Source organism: Gossypium hirsutum, chromosome A10 (assembly GCF_007990345.1).
Source record: "Gossypium hirsutum isolate 1008001.06 chromosome A10, Gossypium_hirsutum_v2.1, whole genome shotgun sequence".
Lineage (NCBI taxonomy): Eukaryota > Viridiplantae > Streptophyta > Magnoliopsida > Malvales > Malvaceae > Gossypium > Gossypium hirsutum.
Genome location: NC_053433.1, coordinates 110,681,430 through 110,709,188, shown reverse-complemented (window position 1 = coordinate 110,709,188; position 27,759 = coordinate 110,681,430). Strand labels below are relative to the sequence as shown.

General features: G+C 31.5%; 3 protein-coding genes across 3 annotated transcripts; 2 read left to right on the top strand and 1 right to left on the bottom strand.

The window, feature by feature from the left end:
• Positions 1-3,542: 3,542 nt before the first annotated feature.
• On the bottom strand, positions 3,543-5,390 carry LOC107934542 (uncharacterized). Its single transcript, XM_016866994.1, has one exon. The coding sequence runs from the start codon at positions 5,388-5,390 to the stop codon at positions 3,543-3,545; it is 1,848 nt and encodes a 615-aa protein (XP_016722483.1).
• A 15,762-nt stretch (positions 5,391-21,152) lies between these two features.
• Positions 21,153-25,573, top strand: LOC121207708 (ras-related protein RABF1). The gene is made up of 8 exons (XM_041078078.1): positions 21,153-21,504; positions 21,828-21,907; positions 22,323-22,406; positions 22,581-22,675; positions 22,874-22,979; positions 24,286-24,375; positions 24,471-24,557; positions 25,273-25,573. Exons 1-8 carry the CDS (start codon positions 21,480-21,482, stop codon positions 25,309-25,311), a joined length of 606 nt encoding a protein of 201 aa, XP_040934012.1. The 5' UTR covers positions 21,153-21,479; the 3' UTR covers positions 25,312-25,573.
• An 827-nt stretch (positions 25,574-26,400) lies between these two features.
• Positions 26,401-26,968, top strand: LOC107934543 (SKP1-like protein 11). The gene is made up of 2 exons (XM_016866995.1): positions 26,401-26,560; positions 26,670-26,968. Exons 1-2 carry the CDS (start codon positions 26,401-26,403, stop codon positions 26,966-26,968), a joined length of 459 nt encoding a protein of 152 aa, XP_016722484.1.
• The last annotated feature ends 791 nt before the right edge of the window (positions 26,969-27,759 follow it).

Below are 27,759 nucleotides of genomic sequence, written 5' to 3'. Positions count from 1 at the left end.
TCAATTCATATTCATGTGCGCACATTTCCATTTCAGAGAGCACACTCCCGCGAACCTCAACCTTGCAGCGGGATTACCAGTCCAGGCTAAATCCCCTGTAATATAAACTCATAGAGTATTGTCGGGATTACCAGTCCAGGCTAAATCCCCTGCAACGACAATTACTCTAATGAGCTTGGATCTGAATTACCAGTCCAGGCTAAATTCAGACCCTAATTCGGATTACCCGTCCAGGCTAAATCCATTTTACACATATTCTTCGGGAGGGCTATATCAGGATAGGATCACCCGTCCGGGCTAGATCCTTTTTACCGTCAATTCCTTTTCAGAGATCCATCGAATTTTCCTTTCATTCAAACAGGATTTATTCCCATTTTATCAAATATATCAATGTTTCATAAATTTCCATATAATGAACATTCAAATCATATTCATATCAAAAACATGCATTTCAAGCATTTAAGAATATAATTCAAGTACACGAACTTACCTTGATACTTGTTTGTAAACAGTAAAAATCTACTAATCCCGAACTTTTTCCTTTCCTCGATCTAGCTTCGTATTTGAATCTTCTGGATCTAAATAAATAAATTTAATTATCAATTTAATACATTTCATGTTCATATGCAACATTCTCTATAATTCAACTATTATTTATAATTCATTCAAAGCTGTCTACTTGAGTCATAGTCACTAAATTATTTATAACTTGAGCTACGGAACTCCAAATTAAGATCCGTTAATTTTCCCTGAAACTAGACTCATATATATTTTTACCATAAAATTTTCAGAATTTTTGGTTTATCTAATCAGTACAGTTTATTCTTCAAAGTCACCCCTGTTCTGTTGTCTAACAGTTCTGACCCTTCTTCACTAAAAATAAATTATCTCTTTTTACAGAATTCAAATGATGTTCTCGTTTGTTTCTATTAAAAATAGGCTCATTCAGAATTCTAGACATATAAATTTAAGTCCCTAATTATTTTTATTCAATTTTTTTATAATTTTTCAAAGTCAGAACAGGGGAACCCGAATTCATTCTGACCTTATCTCACAAAATTCATTATATCTCAAAATTTACAAATCCATTGCTTACAATATTTCCTCTATGAGAAACTAGACTCAATAAGCTTTAATTCAATATTTTGTTCATCTTCTAATTCGATTCCTACAATTTTTGGTGATTTTTCAAAGTTAGTCTACTGCTGCTATCCAAACTGTTTTAGTGCAAGCTGTTTATTACCATTTTTCCCCTAAGCTTTTAATAAATGATAATTTCGTCCCTACTCAATTAGCCTCTCAATTGAGCTGATTTTTCTCAATTAACATTTTATTCTATCACCTTAAACTAGTTTACAACCTTTAGGAATCATAATTTCAGCAATAGACTTTAATTCCAAACATTTTCACAATTAGGTCCTAAAAATCAATTTCCATTGAAATTGCCTAATAAAATCATTTCATAAACAAATTAAAGCTTTAATTTCATTCTATTTAATCATAAACTTACAGCACTCAACCATGGTGACTTTCAATTTCATCCATGAAATCAAAAACTAATGAATTTAATAGTAGGACCTAGTTGTAAAAGTCTTAGAAACACAAAAACTACAAGAAAAAGGCAAGGATTAACTCACTTGGTGCAAAAATTATGAAATACCAGCTTAGATAACCCTCTTATGGCATTTTTAGCTGCTGGAATTGAAGAGAAATGAAGAGAAATCTAGATATTTCCTATTTAGTCCTAGTTTTATTTAGTTAATTTTGCAATATTCCAATTTTACCCTTAATTTATCAATTTTTCTGCTTATTTCATACCCTTTCCGTCCAGCCCAAATAACTTTTGGGTCTAATTGCCTTTTAAATCCTTTCTCATTAGACTCTTAAGCTATTTAATCACTCTAGCAACTTTTACACCTATTACAATTTAGTCCTTTTCATTTAATTGACTGCCCAAACATTAAAATTTCCTAACGAAATTTTAATACCACATTAATAACATTTCATAAATATTTATAAAATTATTTTTGACTCGATTTTATGAGATAGAGGTCCCGATACCTTATTTTACCCAATTTCTTCAATAATTTCTTTTTCTAACTAATCACTAAATCGATAAAATTTTCCTATCAATATTTTCATACGATTTTCCTATCATATCAATTTTCAAGCAAAAATATTGAAATAAATTTATCTTTAAATCGGATCTATGGTTACGAAACCATTATTCCGATAACCTTGAATTTAGGCCATTACAAGTGTATAGTAATTCCCCATCAAGCCAAAATCTCCTCATTTTCCCCTCATTGGCCAGCTCAACTAAGCTTTTGGCTGTGGGGTCATGGGACAACCCTTCTCGAATACGTTCCAATAGGGACCCGTCGGGTTGACTGATGGCCGCGAATTCCATCTTTCGGCTAAGTGCATCAGCCACCATGTTGGCACTTCCTGGCTTGTATTCCATTGTGAAATCAAACTCCGCTAGAAAAACCTGCCAATGAGCCTGTTTGGGAGACAAGTTTTTCTGGGTTAGAAAATAACTGTTGGCAACATTATCGGTGAGGACCACGAACCTGGAACCTAGTAAATAATGCCTCCATGTGCGCAAGCAATGCACCACAGCGGTCATTTCCTTCTCTTGGACCGTATATCTCCGCTCTGTCTCATTAAGCTTTCGACCCTCGAAAGCAATGGGATGACCCTCTTGCATCAATACTCCCCCAATGGCATAATCTGACGCATCTGTGCATACTTCATAAGGCTTCGAGTTATCCGGTAAGGCAAGTACGGGCTCACTTGTCATTACTTGTTTCAATTGATTGAAGGCCCTCTCACACTGTGGGTTCCAATCCCATACCTTACCCTTTTCCAACATGTCCGTCAAGGATGCGGTCATTCTAGAGTAGCCTTCGATAAAGCGTCTATAGTAGTTTGCCAACCCAAGGAAAGATCTCAACTCTGTCACCTTGGTTGGAGCCTCCCACTCGCCAATGGCCCGAACCTTGCTTTCATCCATCTGGATCTTGCCACCTCCTACAATGTGGCCTAGGAATGGCACCTCTCGTTGAGCAATGTGCATTTCTCCTCTTTGATGAACAACTCATTTTCCCTCAAAGTTTGGAACACCTCCCTCAAATGTTTCACATGTTCGTCGAGTGATTTACTGTACACCACAATATCGTCAAGGTAAACAACCACGAAACGATCAAGGAAAGGTTGAAGTACCTTATTCATCAAGGTGCAGAACGTAGCTGGGGCATTCGTGAGTCCGAATGGCATCACCAAAAACTCATACGAGCCATACCGCGTCACACAAGCTGTCTTTGGCTCGTCTCCTTGGTAAACCATCTCGCACTACCAAGCTGGTCGAACAAGTCTGCAATGAGGGGAATAGGGTACCTATTCCTCACGGTGATCTTATTTAGGGCCCGATAATCAATACACATTCGTAATGACCCATTATGTTTCTTTTGAAATAGCACCGGTGTACCATACGGAGATTTAGATGGCCTAATGAATCCCGCATCTAGAAGCTCCTTTAATTATTTCTGTAATTCCTCCAATTCTGGTGGGGACATACGATATGGGGCCCTAGCTGGCGGCACAATGTTGGACACCAATTCGATCCTATGATCCACCTCCCTCTTAGGTGGAAAATTCTTTGGCAACTTTGCAGGCATCACATCTCGAAAGGATTGTAATACTTGGCCCACTTCCTTAGGGATCTCACTCACGGTCTTACCGGTTTCCTCAATCTTCAAAGTGGCTAAGTAGGAGACTTCATCTCTATGTACTCCCTTAGCAAATTGGATTACAGACAATGTTTTCCCTTCCAGGCTCCCCTTTCTTGTCAATCTCACCATACATTGATGGTTCGAATCCGAAATCACCATGAAATTACCGGAAGGAAAAATCATCGCATTCACCTGATCAAGAAAACTCAATCCAACTACAAAATCATAGTCATCAAGTGGTATTACCTTGATGGATGCCGTACCGGTCCAATCGCCAAATTGAAGTTTTACTCCCTTTGCAACCCCCTTGATTGGAACACTTTCCGAATTCACTGTCTTAATCCGACCCGGCTCATTTTCAATCTTGAGGCCAAGTTTATGCGCAGCCCCTTCGGACATGAATAAATCAGACGCACCTGTGTCGACAAGTGCATTCAACTTTTTGTCAGCTACCATGATGTCCGCAAACATCAGCCCATGACTCATCTTGTCTTCAACACCCCCTAATATTGAACTAAGATTGTTATCCTCCACATCGAACTCCGCTTTTGCTTCCACAGCGGAGAGCGCCGCCTTTTTTGGACAATCCTTAATCATGTGTGGTCCATCACAATGAAAACACCTTATAGGCCCACTCTTCCTTTTGTCCCAAGGCTTCTTACCATTGTCATTTCTAGGGGGCCTTTCTTTGTCTCCCCCACTATTTCCCTTTGGTTGGGACTTAGGCTTAAAAGACTCAGGCCTGTCTTTCTTCCCACCAAATTCAGCTAACGATTCTGCTATAGACATGGCCTTGGTAAGTTCTTGGACTCCTCGGCATTGCAACTCTTGCTTCGCCCATGGTTTCAACCCATTCATGAAGGAAAAGAATGCCTCTTTCTCACCCATATCAGAAATTTGAAGCATGAGTTCGCTAAACTCCTGCACATACTCCCTTACAGTGCCTTGTTGTGAAAGCCGACGCAACTTTGCCCGAGCTTCATCCTCGGCATACTCAGGGTAAAACTGCACTTTGAACTCGTATTGAAACTCCTTCCAAGTTCCAATTTCTGTCCCACCACGTCTCACATCGGTGGACCTACGACGCCACCACAATAAGGCAATGTCAGTAAGATACATAGCAGCAGTAATTACCTTAGTCGCATCATCAGCAATGCCCTTGGCACGAAAGTATTGCTCGACTCCCCACAGGAAATTGTCCACTTCTCTTGCTGACCTTGTTCCCTTAAACTCCTTTGGCTTGGTAACATCCACGCTGGGCTTGGGTGTGACAGCAGCCAACCCTCTATTGCCCAAACCAGCCTTGTAAATTGTGAGTTCACCCTTGAGCTCCGCAATCTCCTCTTTCAAGGCCGTCAACATAGCCTCCATGGCATCAGTCTTACCAACCATCATAGTCTCGATGGCATCATCCCTACTCGTCATCTTCTCAATGTTATCCAACACATAATCTTTGAGTTGCTCTTGCATAGACTGCAACCCATCATTGACTTTATCATCGATATCATCAACCCTCTCCTTGACATCCCCCACGGATTCTTCAAGAGTGACGACTCGATCTTCCAAAGCCGACAGTATGTCCCTCGAACAGCTAGCTTTCCTAGCCCTCCCACGAGTCTCTATTCTATCAACATTCTCAGCAGCTTCTTTCGACATCGTTCAACGATGCCTTCGAACACTAGCTCTGATACCAACTGTCACAGACTTAGAGTTTTCCCAATCAATCCGTGCGGCCTTAAGCGTTCCTCCGCTCGAAAACGCCTAAGTCAGCCTATCTCGCAACAATTGAGGATTCAATGGAACTCCTCTCAAGAATGCACGAAGAACAGCAGAAGAACGAAGTAAGAACAATCTCAAAAGATGAACAAAAGCCACAGAAAAATAAGAACACTTGAGAGAAAAGTTTGAGTGAATGCTCTCAAAATTCTATTAATCACTGAATGAATACAATAAGGGGGAGAGGCCTCTATTTATAGTTGAGCCTTCCCAATATCAATGGTACAGATCGAAATACATCAATGGCTAAGATCTAAAGCTATCAAGATATCAAATCTCTAAGATTACAGAATCGTATCTTTTAAAGATTACATTAAAGTCTAGGATCGCATATCTTTGAAGATCCCCTTCCATATTTGCCAAGCATATATTTGAAGATTACTTTCCATATTTGCCAAGCTCCGGAGATGGGTTTTCAATCTCTCCAAGCACTAGACCAATCTGATTGGGCCAAATAACCTCCCTCAAAAGCGATAAATCGCACAAGTCCGTCATGGTACTTTCTCCTGCATTGACAACAATATCCATACCAATCAAACTAATATTCAATCGACAAACAAATAATATATTTAAACAAATTTGAATAATCAGAATGTAAAGCAATTAATATTTAGTTGCCATCTCTAGCTCATGGTACTATTTTTCTCCCCAAAGGAGTTTGGTTAAATTGGATTTTGGCAACCTTTAATATTTGTTCAGAAAACACTATTGTTTCAAAGGACATTTTCTTGACTTTTCTAGTATAATAAATTTTTTTTAATAAATTAGTTGAGCGAACAAAGTGATAATTATTCTTATTTTTTAATATTTTTCATGTTGGATCTATGTTTAGGATTCATTGCTGCCCTTTATAATAATATCGTCTTAAAGTGTGAATTTACGTTCTATCATTAACAATGTAATATGTCTTACAACTATACCCAACATTGATTGATATAAAAGTTAGCCATGAAATTATTAGATTCTAATCTAGTAGAAAATTTAAGAAAAGGACATATAATCCTTATTTAAAAAATAAGAACTAACAAAATAGATAAAATATGTGAGAATCTCTTAATTCATTTATGAAAATTAAAGAATTTCATCATTGATGTGAAAAAAATAAGTCATATTACTGTTTTGTTTTATAAAGTGAAAAGAAAATTAAAAAGAAAAATATATAATTTTGGATTAGCATATATTTTTCTCTTATTTTCTCATATCTCATCGTTCCAATTTGAAAGAATTGATTTTTATGCTTTAAGATAAAAAATTATAATTTCTATTATTTTCTTTCCTTTCACTTTTCTTTCCTACTAAGCACATCCTAAATTTTATCCAGCAATATAATCCATATAGAGAGATCTTTTCCTTGTCCATTGAACTTGAGAAAGGAGTGCTCAAGTCTTCAGTTGACATAAATATTGGATTCAATTCTACTAAAACTCTTACCCTTACCCATTATAAAAAACTTTCTTCCTTCAGTTGTGGGAATGGATTGCTCTTAAATATCTAAAACCAAAAGCCTACAGTCTTCACATAGAACTATTGAGTCCATGATTTTCTAGGGTTCATTCCAACTACAGTTTGGGGATTGGGTTTTTGATAAGATTTGGGGTATTATAAGAAGAGCATGAACAAAACACTAAAGCAATGACCTAAATTGCTTAGAATTTAATCATAATATTGCCAAAGAATGGACCCCAATTATCTTAAAACCTCAGGTGCTAATGTCTCCTAGTAGGTTGATTTGTCCATTCAAGAACTCCAAAAATATATCACCCATACATGTCAAATGTGTGGCCTTTGTTTCATAGTTTTTTGAGTTGCTATAATTTAGTGGAACTTTAGTCACAGTCTCTTTAGCTACCATACATATTACATAGCACTTCCTTCATGAACTCCTAGGTTTTTCTCCTCACAAAATTTCTAGCTAGGTTCTACTTGTTATAGCAAGTTAGGGCCCAATGTTATTTTCATTAATGAAAGAGTAAAAAAGAAAAAAAAGTCCCATGTGTTAGGATATAAAAAAAAAAAAAGAAGCCCAACAGTAGGTGTTGGCTTATTAACATAAACATTAAAATACTTCTTTCACTTTCAAGTAATTTTAAAGGATAAAGATATCGAGATTTCAACCTAAACAGGTTAAGAAGTATTTAGATAGAACTACCCAATGCTCAAAACTATCATTAGTACTCCACCCATAAATAAGAGGATAATGCATTTTAGCATATTTAAACTCATATCCTCTTATATTGGCAAACAATATTCATGCCAATCGAGCTAATACTCAATCCACAATTATCTAATAGAATCATATTCTATTAGACTAAAAGTATGCTTCGTAAACAATTGAAAATTTTCAAAATTTAACTTTTTTTCCAAGTGTTTGTTTGATAACTCATATCAACCATTTGCTTGATAAAAGAAATTTCAACTAGTGTACTATAACTTATCTTTTAATGCAAAGTATGTTTTGTCACCATTAAAAATAAATATGAGTACGATCCTCTGACTTCACATTGGGTTGAATATTTATTTGTGTTAAATTATGAACTATAAATTTGAAGATTAAAATATACTTAAATTCTACTTTTAGTTTTAGAAATTTAGACTCTCTACTTTTTGGATTTAAAAATTTAAGTCCAATTGATAACACGAGTAAAATTCTTCTATTAAATTCACCGATGTGATATTTTGAAATTAAAAAAAAATCACTTGTTAATCATGTAATAATAAAAATAAAATTGAAAATGTTTATATGGATTTTTTTTCTTAAATACATTTATTAGAACTCGTCGTGATAAAATAATTTTTTGTTGGAATATTATTCCCAAGAAAAATTGATATCTGCATTTTGACTGAAATAATTAACAATATTAAATATTTAGACTAACTAATGACATTATAAAAGTAAAATGATCAAAATATGTAAAAAATAAAGTATATAGATTAAATCTCAAGTTTCTATATAGTATAAAGTTGAAACTAAAGTTTCATATATATAATCATGCAATATTTTAATCTCAAAATTAATGATATAAAATACTTGGACTAATTAATAACATTATTAAAATACAGGGGCCAAATTACATTCGAAATTAAAGTGTAAAAGTTAAATCTAAAATTTAGGCATAATAGAGGGACCAAAATTAAAATTTAATCATTTTTTTCTAAAATTGCAAAATAAGAAGTAAGATCAATGCAAACCTAAAAGAAATAGGAAACCATGTGCCAATCTCTAAGACTTTTAGGGTATTGAAATTATATATAACCACATATTATTTTAATCAAATATTTAACGATATTAACTATTTGGGTTAATTAATAACATTATAAAAATATACGGACTAATTTATATTAAAAATTAAAGTATACAGATTAAATATCAAATTTAAACATATTAGAGTGACCAAAACTGAAATTTAACCATTCTGATAAAAAAAAAAGAAGAGCATAATTTGGGATGTCACGTGTAAATAAAGGGAAAGGATCTTCCTTTTATATAAAATTAAATGTTAAATTTAAGTTATAATAAATGTTTGGTATATTGCGAGAATATTTAAATTGTTTGATAAAAAATAATATAATCTTAATAGAAATAACATAAAAATAATCTAACTTATTTTTTATTAAGTGATCAGTAGGTCCCTATTTACTTATCATTTTTTTATTTTTTTTGTAAAAAATTCTATCTAATAATTTTTATCGTTGATTATCAAACATCTTTTAAAAAAAAATTAAATTACCAAAAATATTGATTTTCAATTAGATTTAATTTTTTTTCAACACTATATCAAACACCACTTAAATTTTACTCAAAACTACCTAAAATTATGTAACGTATTGTGTTAAATTAATTTTCAAAATTCAATATTTACAATAATCAAATTATATAATTATATTATATAATTAATTTTTATAATATATTTAAATAAAATTTATAATATAAATTCAATAAAAAATTCAATGACTTATTTTTTATTTTACGAGAATAACATCTTAAACAACTTCTTAAGATATATATATTTATATAACTACGATAAATTTTATTTACATATCTTGATTTGTACAAAATGGTGATTAAAATTTTTGTTAAGCACCCATTAAACATGAGTTCATCCCATGTTACCCCTCCCTCTATCCTTTTTTATGTATATTGAAAATGGATAATCTCTTGTTATCCATCCTTGGATGAGAATATTAATTGCTGTTTTGATTTGGACCATCGGAATTTCATTCATGCGATGATGTTGGATGAAACTTTAATTTATCTTCACCGACTTTTGCTTAAAAAAAAATACCAACAATCAAATTCATATGGTCCTTAAAAGGCAAATAATTAAGAGCAATTATGAATATGAAATCTGCCTCCCTAACTCAACATAATGAAAGGGATGAAAACCAATAGTTTTGCAACCTTTCATATCTTTATCAACAGCAAACCATCAATGCTAGTGCATGCTTCTGTTTTTCCTTTGATTTAACATGCAAAAAAACACACTTGACCCAACTGGTTTTTGGCATTTTTTAATTTTCGTTTTAAGAGCCCAAGATCCTCACATTAATGCTCAATCATTCTTAATATATCTATATCTATATATATTTTAATCAGAACAAATAATCATTATAGGTTCTAATCACATTTGTTTTTTACACAATATTTAAAATTATTCAAAACTTCTCTCCAACTAATAAATAAGAGAATAATACGCTTCAACATACTCGAATCTATATCCTCTTAGATTAACACAATCGAATATAATGAAATAATTAAGTTTAACTACGTACAAAAGCTATAATAAAAGCTAAACACTTACAAGTTAAAGAAAAGTGAGTTCAATCATGGCGTGGACTGTTTATACTAGGCCACTAGTCCTATCAATTTTAGGCTTATCCTAAACATTTTATGTTGAATTTATATGTTCATATTCAAATTATGTTATGTGTTTTAAATATATTTTTAAAAACTAAAAAAATATTGAAACAGTTAATTTAATTTTAGGAATTTAATAATTAATAATGAACCAACTTTAACTATTTTAATCAAAGTCTAATCTAAATTAGCTAAAACAATCTATTTAATTAAAATCAATAAAACTGAAAAATTCATTCGCCTACAATCAATAGCGTGAGGCACCTCCATTTTGTAGTAAAAGTCTGAAAACAACCTTTGTAGCCTTAGGAATTTGGACCTACCATGTTAATACAACCATTCCTTTCTTATATACATTAAAATAGTCAATGGGTGGAATCGGACCAAGTAAAAGAGTTAGGTCTGTTTTTAGGCCCAGGTTAACTAAAAAAATCATTTAAAATTTTATCTAAATTCGATCCGATCTGACTCACATTAAAATTTTTTATATAAAAATAAATTTAAAAAATATAATACATTAAATATACTAAAAATATTAAAATAAATGTTTTCCAATAAATGAGAAAATAAAAAAAAAGTATAGTTAAATACACTAAGATAAGTGTAACTTAGCAAGAAATACCTTTAAAATAACAGCAAAATTAATAATAAAACAAGAGTTATACAATATTCAAACAATAACAACAAAATAGTAGAAATATAATAGCGAAATAATAGCAAAACAATGACATTAATAGTAAAAGAACAATAGTATTTTTTTTCAAATTCAGGCCATTTATTTTCAAATCTATTTTTTAAACATATATTTTTGCTCAAACTCTCTCATTTTTCGAGCAAACCTTCGAGCTAGGCCACAAGTCTAATATATATAAAATAATAAAAATTTAGATTGAAGGTGTTCATAAATCATATTAGATCAAATTAAAGATAAATTTCATAAATATTATAAATTTGAGTTAAAATCCAGCTCGATCTAGCCCTTTCAAATAACCCATTTTACTATTAAAAATAATAAAAATTATTTGTATTTAAGTTTAATTATAAAAATGAATTAGATAATTTTTTTTTCATATTTTATATTATTTTTAAGCAATAAAATGGGTTTTTGAAGTTAAAAATTTAAACCCAAACAGGTCAGACCTCCTCGGCCCATAAACATATGTTTGATTCAAAAGCTGAAAGCATTATTTTCTTTTTCTTTTTTCTTTTTTGATGTGTTGAATCATAATTTTTAAGCCTGAACTATACAAATAGTCATTTAATTGTACTTGTATTTCTATTTTGGTTATTTAATTTTAAAATTTTTTTGTTTTAGATAGTAACGTTTAAGTTTGTTCTTGTTCTAGTCATCAATCTTTAAATTGATAACGAAAAATATTTTTTTAACTGGTATAATAACACATTTAATCCTCAATACTTATTTATTTTATCTATTTTATCCTAATTTTAAATCATTCAATAGTTTAACCATTCACATTTCTAAATTCTATCAATTTTATCCTCAAACTTCCTAATCAAAACTTTCAACTTTTAAAATAGAGGCATTCCACATCTAGTAATTGTTTTATTTATGGTTGAAATTATCTAATTCGATACATAACCCTTTTTGTTTAGATTTTTAAGAAATTAGTGTTAAAAATTAACTAAATACCATTAAAAATAATAGAAAATACAACTTTTAAAAATATGTAATATATAATAAAAATAGATAAATAATTTAATGTTTGCAAAAATAAGTTTTCACTCTGACTAGCATAATGTTAGTTTTTAATTAATCTAGTAAATGATTTGAATTTTTCAAAGTCATATTTTTTAACTCTGGATTTAATTTTTAAATTCAATGAACAACTTCAAGTACTATTTCTATATACCTTGAAAGAAAGATCATACTATTAAAAATCATAATAAATTTAAAGTGTTTTTTTAATGAGTATGTGACTAAATTTCAAATTTTAACTCTATAATTTGACCATGGATATTTGAACATCATATTGATTCTAACATTTATCTTTACTAAATTAAAACATTTCAGTGAGTTGGTATTACAAGTCAACGGTACAATAACTCAATTGAGAATTAACTCAATTGAGAATTGATTAACAAATATTTTTATTCAAAAAATAATAAAAAATATTATGATAGTATTTTTTAATTTTTTATAAAATATATATAAAAATATTTAAACCCAAAATAAATCTAGGAACTTGAATTTCTAGCTCAGTCTCCTTTTTTTTCATTTTTTTTTATTTTGCCTTTTCAAAATGCACACTTTGAGTGGACTAGAGTGTATTAACTAATTTTCTTAAATATAAATGATTTTTTAAACCTCAAGTGATGACTTGATGATTAAGTGTGTTCACCACCTTAAGTATGGCCTGGGTTCAAGTCGCATTAGTCGCCGCATTTATTGTTTGGGCTTTGCCCTGTTATTGTAATTCACCAAAAAAAATTTTATAAATGTCTTTTTTAAATACTACAAATTCTGTTACATGCGTATGCGTTTAGAGCACATATTTAATATACAAACAATGTGGGTGAAATAATTTGTACTAATTTGTAGTAAAGAGAATCTTTTATTAGTTTTTATTAGTTCACATCTCATCTTTTACAATTTTTTTTTAGTTTTTTAATTGTGATTGGTAGCAATTAAATTCTCCTATTAGTCTTGCACTATGCTAAAGTTGCAGATTTAGTCCATATTCTTTAATTGGATCATTCTTAATTTTTATACTTTTCAATTTTGAAATTTCAATCTTAATGCAAATGATAGCCGTTAAATCCATTAACTAGCTTTTTTGTGAGTAGCATATGTAAATAATAAACCACGTTGCATTACACATGTGATAGTATGCCTGCAACATCAAGTTTTAAACATAGAAAACTTAATAAATGTAACAACTATTGTTTGGTTAGGGCTAAAAATTTTAAAATCACGAAGACTAAAAATGACCAAGTTAAAATATAATGACTAAATCCACAATTTAGACATAATATAATGACTAATAGCAGAATTTAATTGAAGTTTTAATACACCTATGCAAGAGGAAAGAAAAGGATAAAGAAACATTTAGTCCTAAGCTTGACAACTTTTCCCACCTGATTCTTGATTTTTTTTTGTCCACATTAGCCATGAACTTGGTAGCTTTCTCAATTTGGTCTCTGAACTTGAATTTCATTAAGATCTAATAATATGGCACTTTAAGATTATGCCATCTCATCACTTTTTAAAAAAAATATTTTTTAATAATTTTTATTTTTTAGATTTTATATAAAAAATTTAAATATTGAAGTGATAACATGACACAATTTTAGAGTGACAAACATTAACATAATCCAAGTCCATGGACTAAATTAAGGAAAATTACCAAAATTTGGGACTAATGTAGAACAAAAAATGAAGTTCAAGGACCAAGTTTAAAATTACTAAATTCAAAGACCATCCCAAAAAGAAAATAACTCAATTTTTGTATTATGTTTTAATGATGATTTTGTTTTGTGTTGTTTATTATGTTGGTCATGAAATCCATTTTTAGTTTTACTCTTTTTTTCCCCAACTAAGGATGCTTTAGAAATCAACATTTTTCAAATGGGCAAATTATACTACAAGTCATCTAATTATGCTTAAGTTTCTTTTTTGGTCATCTAACTATAAAATGTTACAATTCCATCACTTGTTAACTTTGTGACAAAAAAACGACATGATAGTTCTATAGTTGGCATAACAAATATGATCATTATTTTAAGAAATAACCTCCAACATTTACAAATTATCTCAATTTGATCCTAACTTTAAAAAATTATAAAAAAATCAAAATATAACTTTTATTAATATAAAGGCATAATTGTAAAAAATACTCTCAACATTTATGGGTTTTTGTGTTTGAGCTTTTAACCTTTTTTTTTTGGGATTGACACCTTCAACATTATGATTTTTTTCAAAAATCAACCTAATTTTAATGGTAAACGTGAGCTGACTGTCAATCAATCTGTAGGTCAACGTAGCACGAGGTCATAGATGACGTCATCTATAAAAACAAAATTCTAGTTTTTTTGTTCTTCTTCTCTTTCTCTCTTCCCCTCTATATGTTGTCGTCGTTGTGTCCAACCATCAATTGATCAAATTTTCACATCGGCTTATTTATTATAGTGTTTGAGAGAGATAAATTAGAGCCATAGATTTTTAATCCTTTTTTCCTTCTTTTTTTCTACTAAATCTAGAAGTATTTAAGTTGATTTTCTTTTATTTTCGTTTTGGGTTCTCTTAAGAAGGCAAAACAATAGAAATGAGGCTTTGTTGAGTGTTGCTTTCTCTTTGTTGGAGGTTTCAATTACATTTTTGGAAGAGCTAAGGGAGGCTGATTAATGGATTTATGTCGACTGATTTTGACTTGGTTTTGGTATTTCCATGGATTGGACCTTAGAAGAGCAAGCTATACTCGAAAATGGGTTACAACAATGAGTCCTCTTTTTGCTTTTTCTTTATTTTTTTGGTTGCATAGAATTTTGGGTGTTTGATGAAATTGTCTTTTGTAAATAGACATAATTGTTGAAAATATCGGACCTTTATGCCACAATGTTTTTCAAGTAGGACGGCGAAGAAGATGTAGATAACTTCTTGCTCCTTCCTCTCTTCAAACGTCTTCTTAAAGATTTTGTCGGTGGCCCTACAAACTTTGACAACGATGATGATGCCAAAGATTTTGGGACCATGATCGTGAAATTTGATTACGGACATAATGCTCGCGATCAATTGTCGCATTTGTTCAAGCCTCTAGCTGCAGCTATGGCGAGCCCAATGAGGGCTAAGAGAGATAGATTGGACGTTGATGATGATGACGGTGATGAAGAGGAGGAGGAGGAGGAGGAGGAGGATGGAGATGGAGAAGGTTTTAGGACATTTGTGGTGAGATCGACGGTGAGGAGTGAGAGGGAAGGTGGTGGTGGTGGTGGGGGTTGGGATGAGTGGAGAGAGCTTTTTGAAGTTGGAGATGGGCAGATTACGAGAGTAGAGGTAAAGAAATGAGAGAAGGGGTAGGCATATTTGAAATTGGTCAAGCATCTTTGACACGTCATCTACTTGTGATTGACTGACGGTCAACTTATGTTTCCAGTTAAAATTGGGCTAGTTTCTGGAAAAATCGTAACGTTAAGAGTGTCAATAAAAAAAAGTTAAGGACTCAAACTCAAAAACCCATTAGCGTTGAGGATATTTTTTACAATTATGCCTAATATAAATAAGTTCCTCTTTCTTGAGAGTGGATCATTAATTCATCCTGGTTTCTCTCTCTTTCTTTTAATATTATTTTAAGGTTTATTCTTTGATTATGAGGGTTTCTTGGCTTATTTTTCCTCGTCTATTCCTTTTCTTAATGCCATTTACTTCTACTTTGCTTGATAATAAAAGTTTGCTTCTTGCTGCATATCGTCGATTATTTCTCTAGTAAGTGTTAAGCTTTAGTTCTCTTACTTCCGTTTTTCAAGATTTATTCTCTCTGGGTTTATTTAGTAGACCATTTATTGGAAGATTGCTTGAGGTTTGAGTTTATTAGTTTCTTGTTTCCTTTCTCTAGCTTATATCATTTCTTCATTTTTTTTCTCGTGTTTTTAGGGGTTAGGCTTCTATTTAATCAATGTGCAATGGATTGTTTGGTTTAATCTATGTGCCTTCTCATGTCCTTTTTCACTCTTTGCCTCCTCTTCCCTTTATTTTAGGTTTGTTTTAAATATTATAAGGGCTTTGGTTAGCTATATTTTGTTAGTTATCTTTTGGTAATCCTTCACCTATGTTTATAGGTTTAGTTTTATTAGACATATGTTTAGTTTTTTGTAATTTAATTTAATTTTTGGGTTTTATTTAGTTTTTTTGCATAATGTTATATTGTGGATTTGATGGTTTGGAAAAAAAAATCCACATACCAAATTTTTATTGTCAACTAATGGTGTTAATACCAAGTACCATAATAAAAACACATATTGATAGTTCAGATATCATATTGTACATTTTCAAATTATAGTTATTGTAACAGCCCAAATTCATTGAAATCGGAATAGTGGTTTCAAGACCACAAATCTGAGTCCAAAAAATAAAATTATTTAAATTTCATAAAATGATAGGTATTATGATAGGAATATTGCATGAAAATTTTTATCGAAAATTTTTATCAATTATGTGTCTAATTGCAAAAAGGACTAAATTGAATAAAATGTCAAAGCTAAATTCTAAAAGTTATAAGAATTAAATAGTTATAGAATTAAAAGTGAGAAGTCCTTATATGGCAATTAGACCATTGATGAAAAATATGTAGATATTTTTAATGAGTCATCCATGGAAAAACTGAAAAAGGTTAAGGTCTAAATTGGAAATTGAATTAAATAATGTATGATAAATGATTAAATAGAATTAAACTCATTTTATATCATCTTCTTCTTCATAAAATACATGGAAACCCTAGGAGAGAGAGAGGAAATTTCTCAAGCTTGAATTGGTAAGTTCTATGTCCCATTTTTAGTGATTTTAAAATTTTTGAGATCGGGAATGCTTAATTTCTTTATTTGGGTGATTAAATTGAAAGAAAATCAAAGTTTAGAGAATTAAATTGAAAGAAAATCAAAGTTTAGAGAATTACCCATTGATGAATATGCTATAAATTTAAAGTTTATGATAGGAAATGAAAGGTTATTGATAGAGAAATCACTTTTACAAAGTGATTTTTAGTGAAAACATGTGTAGGGACTAAATTGCAAAGTAGTGAAATTCTTGGAAAAATTTTGAAATTTATGAAATATGCTGTAAAAGTTATATTAGAATTTTGAATAAGCTTGGAATAAAGAGTAAATTGCATGAATTTCAATTTCCGAGTCTAGGGATGAAATTGGAATTAATTAAAAGTTTAGGGGCAAAATGGTACTTTTGCCTAAAATTTGAAATGGGCTTGATTGAATGTAAAGATTATAGAATTTATGATTAAATTTATTTATATAGATCTGGAAGTGTCGAACAAAGAAAAAGATCGAGGGAAAGAAAAAGTCTCGGATTAGTAAATACGATCAATTGTCAAGGTAAGTTCGTATAACTAAATTAAGCATGTAAATGTGTTGAATTGATTGTTGAATTACATACATCATGATTTGTAATTGGTATGTAGATGAAATAAACCAATGTTGATTTGCAATTTACATGTAAATGATGAAATATTACATGAATCCGTTTGAATATTGATTTCCGATTGGACAGGTGATTACCGTGTATATGAGATCCTGTATATGTTGCAGTAAAGGTTGTTTCGAAAGAATAATCCTTTGATCTCATCATGAAAAGGAATGTACCACTTGAAAAGAAAATGCATACTTTGTGTATACCACTTGAAAAGGAAAGGGATACTCTGTGTATACCACTTGAAAAGGAAAGGTATACTCTGTGTATACTACTTGAAAAAGAAAAGAACACTATATTTGTACACTTGAAAAGGTTATGTGCACTTCGTGTGTACAAATTGAAAAGGGTATATACACTTCGTGTGTACCACTTCAAAAGGGAATGTGTACTTCGGGTGTACAACTAGAAAGGAAAGGTCCATCAGAAATTCAAAGATTCAACGGAAATGTATTAACAAGTGAAATAAGAAGAAATGACATGATGAGCTCATCTATGTGTAATAATGTTTTTGTACTAACCAAGTTGGTTAAATGATTGTGTATAGACCATAATTGCTAGTCTGCTAAATTGATGGATAAATTGCCTTATGTATGATTTACTTGTTATATATATGAATGGTAAGTGTAGTTGCTTATACGAACTTACTAAGCATATAATGCTTACTAGGTTAATTTTTCCTTATTTTATAGTGCTCAAAGCTCGTGAAGGTTGGATTGGGTCGGAGCTATCATCACACTATTAACTCCTTAATTTTGGTATAAACGATGAACTCATTTTGATATAATAACATGTATAGGCTAATGAGGCCAAATGATGAAGTAACATGTTTGTTTACAATCTAGCCATTGGAATGGCTAGTAATATGTATTTTGAGGTAATATGGTATGTTCATGTTCAACAAGATACAAATCACCTTCCATAAAACATGATTTACAAACTAATGTAAAAGTAAGCTTCAAGGTATGGTTAAGAGTTGGAAATGTTAGTTTGAATGATGGAAATTGGTTAAATTGGCTGGTATATATATGTAAATTTTTATGTAGGAAAATGATTAAGCTTGGGTGAGAAATAGGGCTAAGAAATAGCCTTATTTCGTCCACACGGGCGTGTGTCTAGGCCGTGTGTGACACACAGACAGCCCACGGGCATGTGAAATGACTGTGTGTCCCCTGCATCCTTAAATATGAAGTCAAGATAGTACACGGGCAGAAGACACGGCCGTGTGTTTGGTCATGTGAAGGACATGGGTTTTAAACATGATCATGTGTCAAAACCATGTGAAAATGGCTTAAAAATAGTGAAAAATCAGTATACCACACGGCCTAGCCGCACGGGAGTGTACTCAAGCCGTTTGCCCCTTTTGTACTTAAGAAATTGCAAGTCATAATTCCACACGGGCTGGCCATATAGCCATGTGATTCCCATAGGCTAGCCACACGACCATGTCCCAAGCCACACGGGCGTGTGCCCCTATCTTCAAGGATAAATTTCCAAAGTTGCCAGTGTAATCCCAAACCACTTCCAAAGCATGTATTGGGCCCCGTAGGCCCATATTAAGGACTTTTTGATGAAATTCCAAAATTTTGATTTGGAATGCAAATTTATGACTCGGTTTTGTACAAATGCTAATGTGTAAGTTCAGTAATGCCTGGTAACCCTATTCCGGTGACTGATACGAGTTAGGGGTGTTACAGGTATCACATTGGACATTTTATGACAGTACAAGTACCATAATATACTACATATTAATAGTTTAGGTATCACATTAGCCATTTTTTGAAAGTACAAATACCAAATTTGACATTATACCTTTTCAAAAAAGAGAAGAAAAATGGTTAAATCTTACTATTAGTCCATGTACTTTAATTTGATCAATTTTAGTCATTGTACTTTTTCAAAATTTAAAATTTTAGTACTAACCCAAATAGTAACATTTAAATTGGCTTGATTAAATTCAATTACTGGTTTCGTACTATGGATGCAATTGTAGATTTGATCCATATTCTTCAATTGACTCATTCTAAGTCCTGATACTTTTTAAATTTTGAAATTTCAGTTTTAACACAAAATGATAGTCATTAATCCATTAATTGGATTAATGAGTAATATGCAAAAATAAAAAAAAATAACATGACATTACAGATATGATAAAATGTTTAGTACATCGGATTTTAGAAATAACAAAGCTTAACTTAGTTAATAGTGAGGAATGGAATTTTAAACTTTGAAAAGTATAGGAACTAAAAATAACTAATTAAAATATAGGGATTAAATCCATAAATTTTACAAAGTATAGGGACACAAGCAGATTTAACCAAAGAAAAATCCATAAGTTCTAATTTGCTTTTTCAATTATGTGGACTTTGAATTTCGCCGCCATGTGGAAATTATGGGGAAATTAATCATATCTATGTGTATTAGCCAACTGAGATTAAAATAATAGCTAAATGAGAAAATAAATCATATCAATAATATTCGAAAGATTTACTATTATAAAAATTTGAAATAACGTATACGCACAAATAGAGTTGCGATGGTTGATTTGGGTCAGGTTTAGATTGGGTCTGAATATGATATTAATATATTTTATATTTATCTAAATTTAGCCCAACTCGAAATAAAGATTTAAAAGTTTGCTTAGACTTATCCATTTTTGTAAAAGATTAATCTAAGCTCATTTTAGTTAATCCAAGCTCATTTTAGATCCATACATATTATATTTTAAATATTTTTTTAAAAATATTATATTATATTATCTAATATTAATAATTTTATTTTTTTATTTATTGAAAATTTTATATAGTCATCTTAACATTATTTTAATGTTTATATTAGAGTAATATTATATATTTAGTATAAGTTTATTTTTTAATGTATTATAAATTACATAATATATAAAAATAACATAATATAAAATATTATAAATTTAAAAGCGGGTCGGGTCGGGCTTTCAATGTTCAAGCCCGAGTCTGACCCATATTTTAAATAAACCAATTTTTTTTGCCTAAGCCTATTTTTTGAGCCTCATAATTTTGTCCAAACCTCTTAAATTTCGGGTGGACCTTTAAAATTGAATGAGTAGCCTATGAACAAGTCTATGCACAAATTAAGATAGAAGACCCATACATCATGCATGATAAAACACAAATAAAAATATTCAAAGACTTAATATCTTTTATAATAACATCTAATAGCTTTCGAAATACAATCTAACAAGTAAAAAAAATGAATTACAACTAAACATGATTATAATTTAAAAAGACTCGAATTAAAAAAATCAACTTTTTGAATTTGAAATCATTCTCATTTAGGAGTATCTCAGTTGGAACATAGTTACGTGTGACTTTTCCTCTTACATAAAAGTGGAAGGATACTGATTGAGTCTTAATTAGATTAGCATAGATATTGTTATTAATTTATAAGAATGTAGGTTCGAGTATGCTGAAATTTATTATTCTTTTATTTATGAGTTGAGAAGGGACTACCAAATATAATCTAAAAATGCGCAATTAATTATCAACAAGTCTTGAACTTAAAAGAGAATACATATTCGAATTTTAAAAATAATATTATTTTTTAATATTTAATCACAAATCTCAAATATAAATAAAAAAATCCGCAAAAATTTTAAAAAATTTAATGAATTTACCGATAAAAATGCAAAATGAAACCAAAAGAAAAAAAAAAGTTTCCGTGGAAATGAAAATTGGAGGACGTAATTGATGAGCTAAATCAATATTTGACCCCAAAGCTAAAGCCTAAAAGGACTACGGTGAGTGAAAATCCTACCAGCCTGCCATTAACGCCTTTTAGCAATTAGGAATTGCCCATTGCCCATTTCTGCACTAAAATCAATCAAAAATAGGAATCAAAATTCAAAATCTTGTTCTTTTATCCACTGCTTTAAAGCTTTAAATCAAATTATTACGTAGAAACTTATAGCAATTTATCCTTCTTCATGGGTTGCTCTTCTTCTCTCCCAGGTAAAATCCCTACCCAATTACCTTGATTTTCTTTTCGATTCTTTTTTTCTTTTGGGTTTTTTTATAGTTTTTAGGGTTTTTCTTATTCATCTGCAAATAGGATTGGTTGATCTTTGTAATTAGGTTGATTTCTTTGGTTTTGAGGTGAAAACGTTGTTGAATTTGATTTGGGAATTTTGGGTTTGGTAGTTGGTGATTTAATTGGGTATTTTGTAGTTAGCTTTGGGTGTTGCTGAATTGCTTGGAATTTGATTACCCTTTTATGAGTAGTTGTTCAAATTTTGGTTCTTTTTGTTTTTGGTCGGTTCTTTTATTGGTTGTAGATCGGAGTTCCGGGCGGTCCACTGGACTTAACAACGCGGACAATCCTGAAGGTCCCGATGCCAAAAATCTACGCGTAAAGGTAAATATTTCTTTTAGGTCCATGTTAGTGGTTGAGTATTCGAACATTGAGCAGTGAAGTGTTTGATATTTTCCCATTTCTTGCTATTATAAGTACAATCAATGAAAAATGCGCCTCAGCCAAAAGGGCCCGAGGTATTTTTGCCGCATGGTGCTGAGGTGCAGCACCTTGACGACCCTGGTAATTTGTTTAGCATGTTTGGTGACTTCTATTTAGCATTTGATCTTGAAAATATTATGTAAAAGATTGACTATATTACCTAGTTGCAAATGCTGAAAACTAACTTCGATAATTCTGTAATTTTTAACAAAGTATCTCTTTAGTATACTGTGACTACTAATTACTATGACCATGATCTCCTTCAATTACTTTCTAATTATGCAACTAACTTTTGATGTCTTTTTGCTGCACACAGCTGGTCTTGTTAGGTGATTCTGGAGTTGGAAAAAGTTGTATTGTTCTTCGATTTGTTCGTGGCCAGTTTGACCCTACATCTAAGGTAAGGAGTTTTCTTTTAAGCCATCAACTTATAATATTGTCTTCTGGCTTTCTTTTTTAGCTTCATGTTCTCCAACCATATTCTAACGGATTGGTGTTAGCATATTATCTCTGAGGATGAAAAAGTTATATTCTGATGAGATTTCTTTGATTTGTCAATCTTTTAAAATTTCAGGTAACTGTAGGAGCTTCATTCTTGTCACAGACAATAGCTTTGCAAGATTCAACTACTGTTAAGTTTGAAATATGGGACACTGCTGGACAAGAGAGGTATGATTCTCGAATACCATGTCGATTTTCATGTTCATTCATCAATTTCATACCAAAAGTACATTATATTATGATCCTCTGACCTCATCTATTTTTCACCATAATTGAGATTATAATTTAGTTTATTTTGTGCATTTTATTTTTCTATAATCACTCCTTTGTCAGTAAAGAGTTAATTGTTTACTTTGTTTCTCTCAGGTATGCTGCATTGGCACCTCTCTACTACAGAGGAGCTGGAGTTGCAGTTATTGTGTATGATATAACTAGTCCAGAGTCCTTCACCAAAGCACAGTATTGGGTTAAGGTAGTTTCTGAGCTTGCAATTGTGATTTTTCTTTTTCTTTTCTGGATTACTATGCTTTCTTCATTTTAGAATGTGAAAATTTTCAGACAACACTTTTCAAAATAACAGTATAGCCTAGTGGTTGCATGTTGCATCACAATGAGCTTTTACATGGTTTTGGAGCAGTATTCTTGTTGTGATAGCATATTGCATGGAAGATCTAAGTTTGAGTTCTGAAGGGCTCTAGAAAAGCATTTGGAGACACTATCTGAATATTATTATTGTCTTTGGTGTGACATTCTTTAATATTTACTAATGTATGTATGGTATTTAATAGTGCAAACTGCTAAAATTCCAGATTTTTGCTCCTCTTGCCCTTATTTTAATGTCGTTTCTTGTTTTTCGAAATTTTGGTTATCTTCCTCATATTTCTTTGCAAAGGCTTAAACTAGTAATCTCAGTAAGATGGTGTTGCAGTTCAAGTTTGATTTTTTTTCCTATCATATATGCCAAAAGAAACTTAATTCTTTTTTATTATTAAATTTCCTATAGTTTGGCCAAAGAAAAGTTTCCTAAAGGTCTTTTGTCTTCTTTTTTTTTTTTTTTTCTCCTGAAGTACTGTCCATGGTATGGACTGATTTTTCTTTTATAAAGAAAATACTGTACATTTCAAATGATGTAATTATTGTCGTCCCAAAATCATGTTTTCAATTGTGCCATTGGATTGAAAATTTAGATCTCTCACGTGCAATGCTGAGAACAATGCATCTGCTCAAGATTGTAACACAACTGTCTAATCGGGTTATCTAACTACCTGCTACTCCTCTTTGAGAGTTTGAACATTGATTCGGTTTCTGAATGAATCTAACCCAAATTATCTAGTCAGTGCAGATTAATTTATTTTGTTTTGGCTCATTGGACCTGTTCCACATTGCATATGTTATTGATACAGCTTTAGGATACCCCCTTTTTATGAATTTTCCTTTTATACTAGTGATAATTAACTTTTCTCTAAGTTCACTGGCAAGTGTTGCTTTACAATGGATTTCCATAGCCATCTTTGTTTTCTAATGAAGACCCATCAATGTCTTCATCCCCTCGCCTCACTGTTCCCGCCCTTCCCCCTTTTCGTTTCTTTCCGAAAGCCTTAAAGTTGTTAAAACTATTATATGATTTTAAATTTTTAACTTTGGTTTATATTCTGCTTGTTCTAGAATTCGAAAGGTAACAAACTATTATCAAAACTCGTGTCACTTCAACTTTGTCAAAGCTTGGAACTTTTTATGCCCTAAAGTTGCCAAAATTAATGTTTTCTATCATCTGACAGGAGCTACAAAAGCATGGGAGCCCAGGTATAGTGATGGCCTTGGTTGGTAATAAAGCCGACCTTCAGGAAAAGCGCGAAGTACCAGTCCAAGTTAGTGCCAAATTTAAATGAACGGAAATACCTTTATGCATATTGAATTATTCAATTGGTGTTATCTTCTAACTCGTGTTGTTTTATTCTTGAAGGATGGCATTGACTATGCAGAGAAGAATGGGATGTTCTTTATTGAGACATCTGCCAAGACTGCGGACAATATAAATCAGTTGTTTGAGGTATTTCTTCGATAAATCCAAAAGTGCAATAGTACTTGAATAATAATTATTGATACTCTTTAAACACTTTGCATAGAAAGATCTCATCCTGTGACTATTGATAAGGTCAAGATTTTATGAGAATTACTAAAGGATAGCAACTTAAGTATAGTCAAATATGCCATCTCCTGGAAGATTCTAGTCTATGTCAATATAACTTGTAGGTTTGCCCGTAGTTATTAAGCACCATTGTTCTTTCACATTTAGAGTAAATGTTGAAAGTATCAAAATATTCTTCAAAGTCCAAGATCAGTTCTTAAGCTTAAGCTTTAAAATGATATAGCTCAAACTTGTCGGCAGCATTCTAATATGGATAATTATCTGGTATACTGGCATCGGAATTTAAGAACTCTACAAGCAGGAGTTTCTTTTGATGTGCAGGGAAACTTACAGATACTTGTCCTTACTAATTTGTTTGTTGTTATTGATAACCTCTGCTCATGTCATGGATGGCTTTAGCCATCAAGGCACTGGTTTCTTGTCATCTGAATGCATTGTCAACCCTACTTAAGAGTTGTTTTCACTTGTGTTGTTGTCCGGATCTTCAATTTTGTTTTCTGGAAATACCTGTGTCCAACATGCAATGCATGCCTGTGTCAAACACCTGGGTCTAAATAACATTTGAGGTTTCTCTATGAATTGGGATTGAAAGGTTTATTTATTATCTACATGGCAGGAAATTGCCAAGCGGCTGCCACGTCCATCACCTTCATGATCAGAGGATGGTGATACTGGATCAACTACTAGGTATTTTTAATGTTATGTAGTTGGGATTTCAAGTTTGTGAATATCGTATTACGCTTTCTTAGTCTGTGATGCAATTCTAAATATGATTTTAAAACATTCAGTTGTGAGTTGTCATTAGCATCACTTAAATCTGCCCACACTTGAATGATTGGTTGTAACTGTGAAAGATTATACTCGACAAGTATGCCATGTTTCACTACCATTTATGTATTCATATGGTATTCATATCATATTCATGTTAAATTAAAGCCAAGATGGTACATTGAACGTACGGGTATCAAATTGGTTTCTCAATTCAGTGCTTTGAACGAAAGTGCTAGTGCTTTTTTGGTATTAATTTTGGCCAAGGAAGTCATAAGCATGAAATAATGGGATAGTTTCGTTGGTTTAATAAATGTTTAAATGATATTTTATAAGATGAACTCTCTTTTATGTGCTTCAGTAAAGTTGTTTTCTCGAACAACTGGAAGTAGGTTCATAAACATAAATTTTAGAATAATTGTAAGTGAAATAAAAAGAATTCACAGATGATGGTAGGATTCTTTCTTTTTTTTCTTTTTAAATATGATGGAAGAAATAATAATCTTAAGTCTCTATATATCATTTTTGAAGAAATAATCTTAGGGCTTTTACCTTCTTTTTTTTCCTTTTTAGTTTGCCTTCGGCAAAATACAACAAGAAGTCGGCTAGTGAGAAAGGGCTTTTATCTTTTCTTTCAAGCAAAGAAAACCTCTTTTTCCCAAAGAAATATGTATTTATATTATTAGTCTTGAATTTTTTTAAAAACATATAGGAATATATGGATAAAACTGTTCGATAAAACCCCTGAATTATAATATTGGAATTAGTAAAATAAAACATGGTAAAAAATAATCTCAGTATCTAATTCTTTTAGCAAAATAAAACCTATTTCAATAAGGATTAAATAGGGCAAAATCCTTAAAAAAAAGGTTATATTATATAAACCCCCCCCCCTCCTTTTTTTCTTCAGAAACAATGTATGTCTACTTTTTAAGCTTTTTCTTAAGCTATCCAAAAAGAGGAAAAAAGAACAACCATGTTGTTGTCCAAGAATTCTGCATTGGAGAGCAAAGACAATGAAATCTTTGAGGTCGAAGAATCCATTGCCATTCAATCTGAGCTCATCAAAACCATGGCGACCGTGGTGAACAGCAAGGCCTACGTTAACGAACGTAATCAAATGGTGCCAGAAGCACGTTGATTATCACGTTGAACACCACCTCTGCAACAACAACGATGATGATGATGAGGGACCGGAATTCGTTGATGTCTATACGGCTGGTCTTAAAGAGATTGTAACGTAAGGGTGCCGGAAACAAGCCAATTATCACGTCGAGCAAAACAACAAAATTGTTGATGAAGAACTAAGCGATTGGGAATCAAAATTCTTTGAGGTTGATATGGATTATCTTCACGAGCTTTTCATGGCAGCCAATTACCTGGAAATTGAAAGCTTGTTGAATGGAGTGACGAAACGAGTTGGGGACTTTATCAAAGCTTGCAAGAATGTTGAAGTAATTCGTCAAACTTTTGGGATTAACAACGATTTTGCTGCTCAACAAGAAGAGGAAATTCGTAAGCTTAATTCTTGGAACCATATTTGACTTGTTTTTATCAGTTTTTGTTTCAAGAATTGTATTAATTAATCAAAATTGTGATTTTGGTGTTTTGGGTGTTTTTTTAAAAAAAATTAATAGAACTTTCTTATGTGTTTTGATGCTATAAAACTACTCTTTAATTTATGATCTATAATTAATTTCTTTGAGTGTTTTTGTTGTGTATCATCTTAGTGGGAAAAATCGGGAATTTATGTGATATAGTTACTATTCATGGAATTGACCTTCTAGTTAGGCTCCATGCATATCGACACGTATGTTATCCTAGACTTAACACATGTTCGTTGGTTCATGTGCTTGTTGGTTTATTTGTTTGATTTCGTACCCTATGCTCGCGAACATCTAGGGACGTGCGAACTAGACTCTCGAGATTCCAGTGAACCCCTAATGTCTTCACCTGATGAAGTCTAAATTGAGGTCGCAAGTCAATAGCCAGACTTATATTCGGGTTTCGGGTTAGCAATCGAATACATCATAACAAATTTAAAACTAAATTAAGGTCATTTTTATTTTGCTTTCTTTTTCCAACAAATAATCAAATAATGGCGTGAGAGAAGATTGATGCCATCTTTGAAATTTTCTAATCCTTCCTTTGGTGTTTCTTTTTCTCCAAGTTTTGATAATTTGGTTTCTATTTTTCCTCTTTCACCAACTCTCTCCCTCTCTTTTAAATTATAAATACAAATAGATACGTAGACAATTGACATATAATTTACACATGATTTAGAAAAGATGAGAGTCAAAGTTGAGACCTCAAAATCTTATATTTTTCTATATAT

Excerpts from the sequence above, each read along its gene's own strand:
- LOC107934542 (XM_016866994.1), bottom strand. The coding sequence starts at position 5,390 with ATGTCGAAAGAAGCTGCTGAGAATGTTGATAGAATAGAGACTCGTGGG.
- LOC107934543 (XM_016866995.1), top strand. The coding sequence starts at position 26,401 with ATGTTGTTGTCCAAGAATTCTGCATTGGAGAGCAAAGACAATGAAATC. Across the intron at positions 26,561-26,669 it reads TCAAATGGTGCCAGAAGCAC|GGTGCCGGAAACAAGCCAAT; the intron begins GTTGATTATCAC and ends TTGTAACGTAAG.
- LOC121207708 (XM_041078078.1), top strand. The coding sequence starts at position 21,480 with ATGGGTTGCTCTTCTTCTCTCCCAG. Across the intron at positions 22,407-22,580 it reads AGTTTGACCCTACATCTAAG|GTAACTGTAGGAGCTTCATT; the intron begins GTAAGGAGTTTT and ends TTAAAATTTCAG. Across the intron at positions 22,676-22,873 it reads GACACTGCTGGACAAGAGAG|GTATGCTGCATTGGCACCTC; the intron begins GTATGATTCTCG and ends TGTTTCTCTCAG.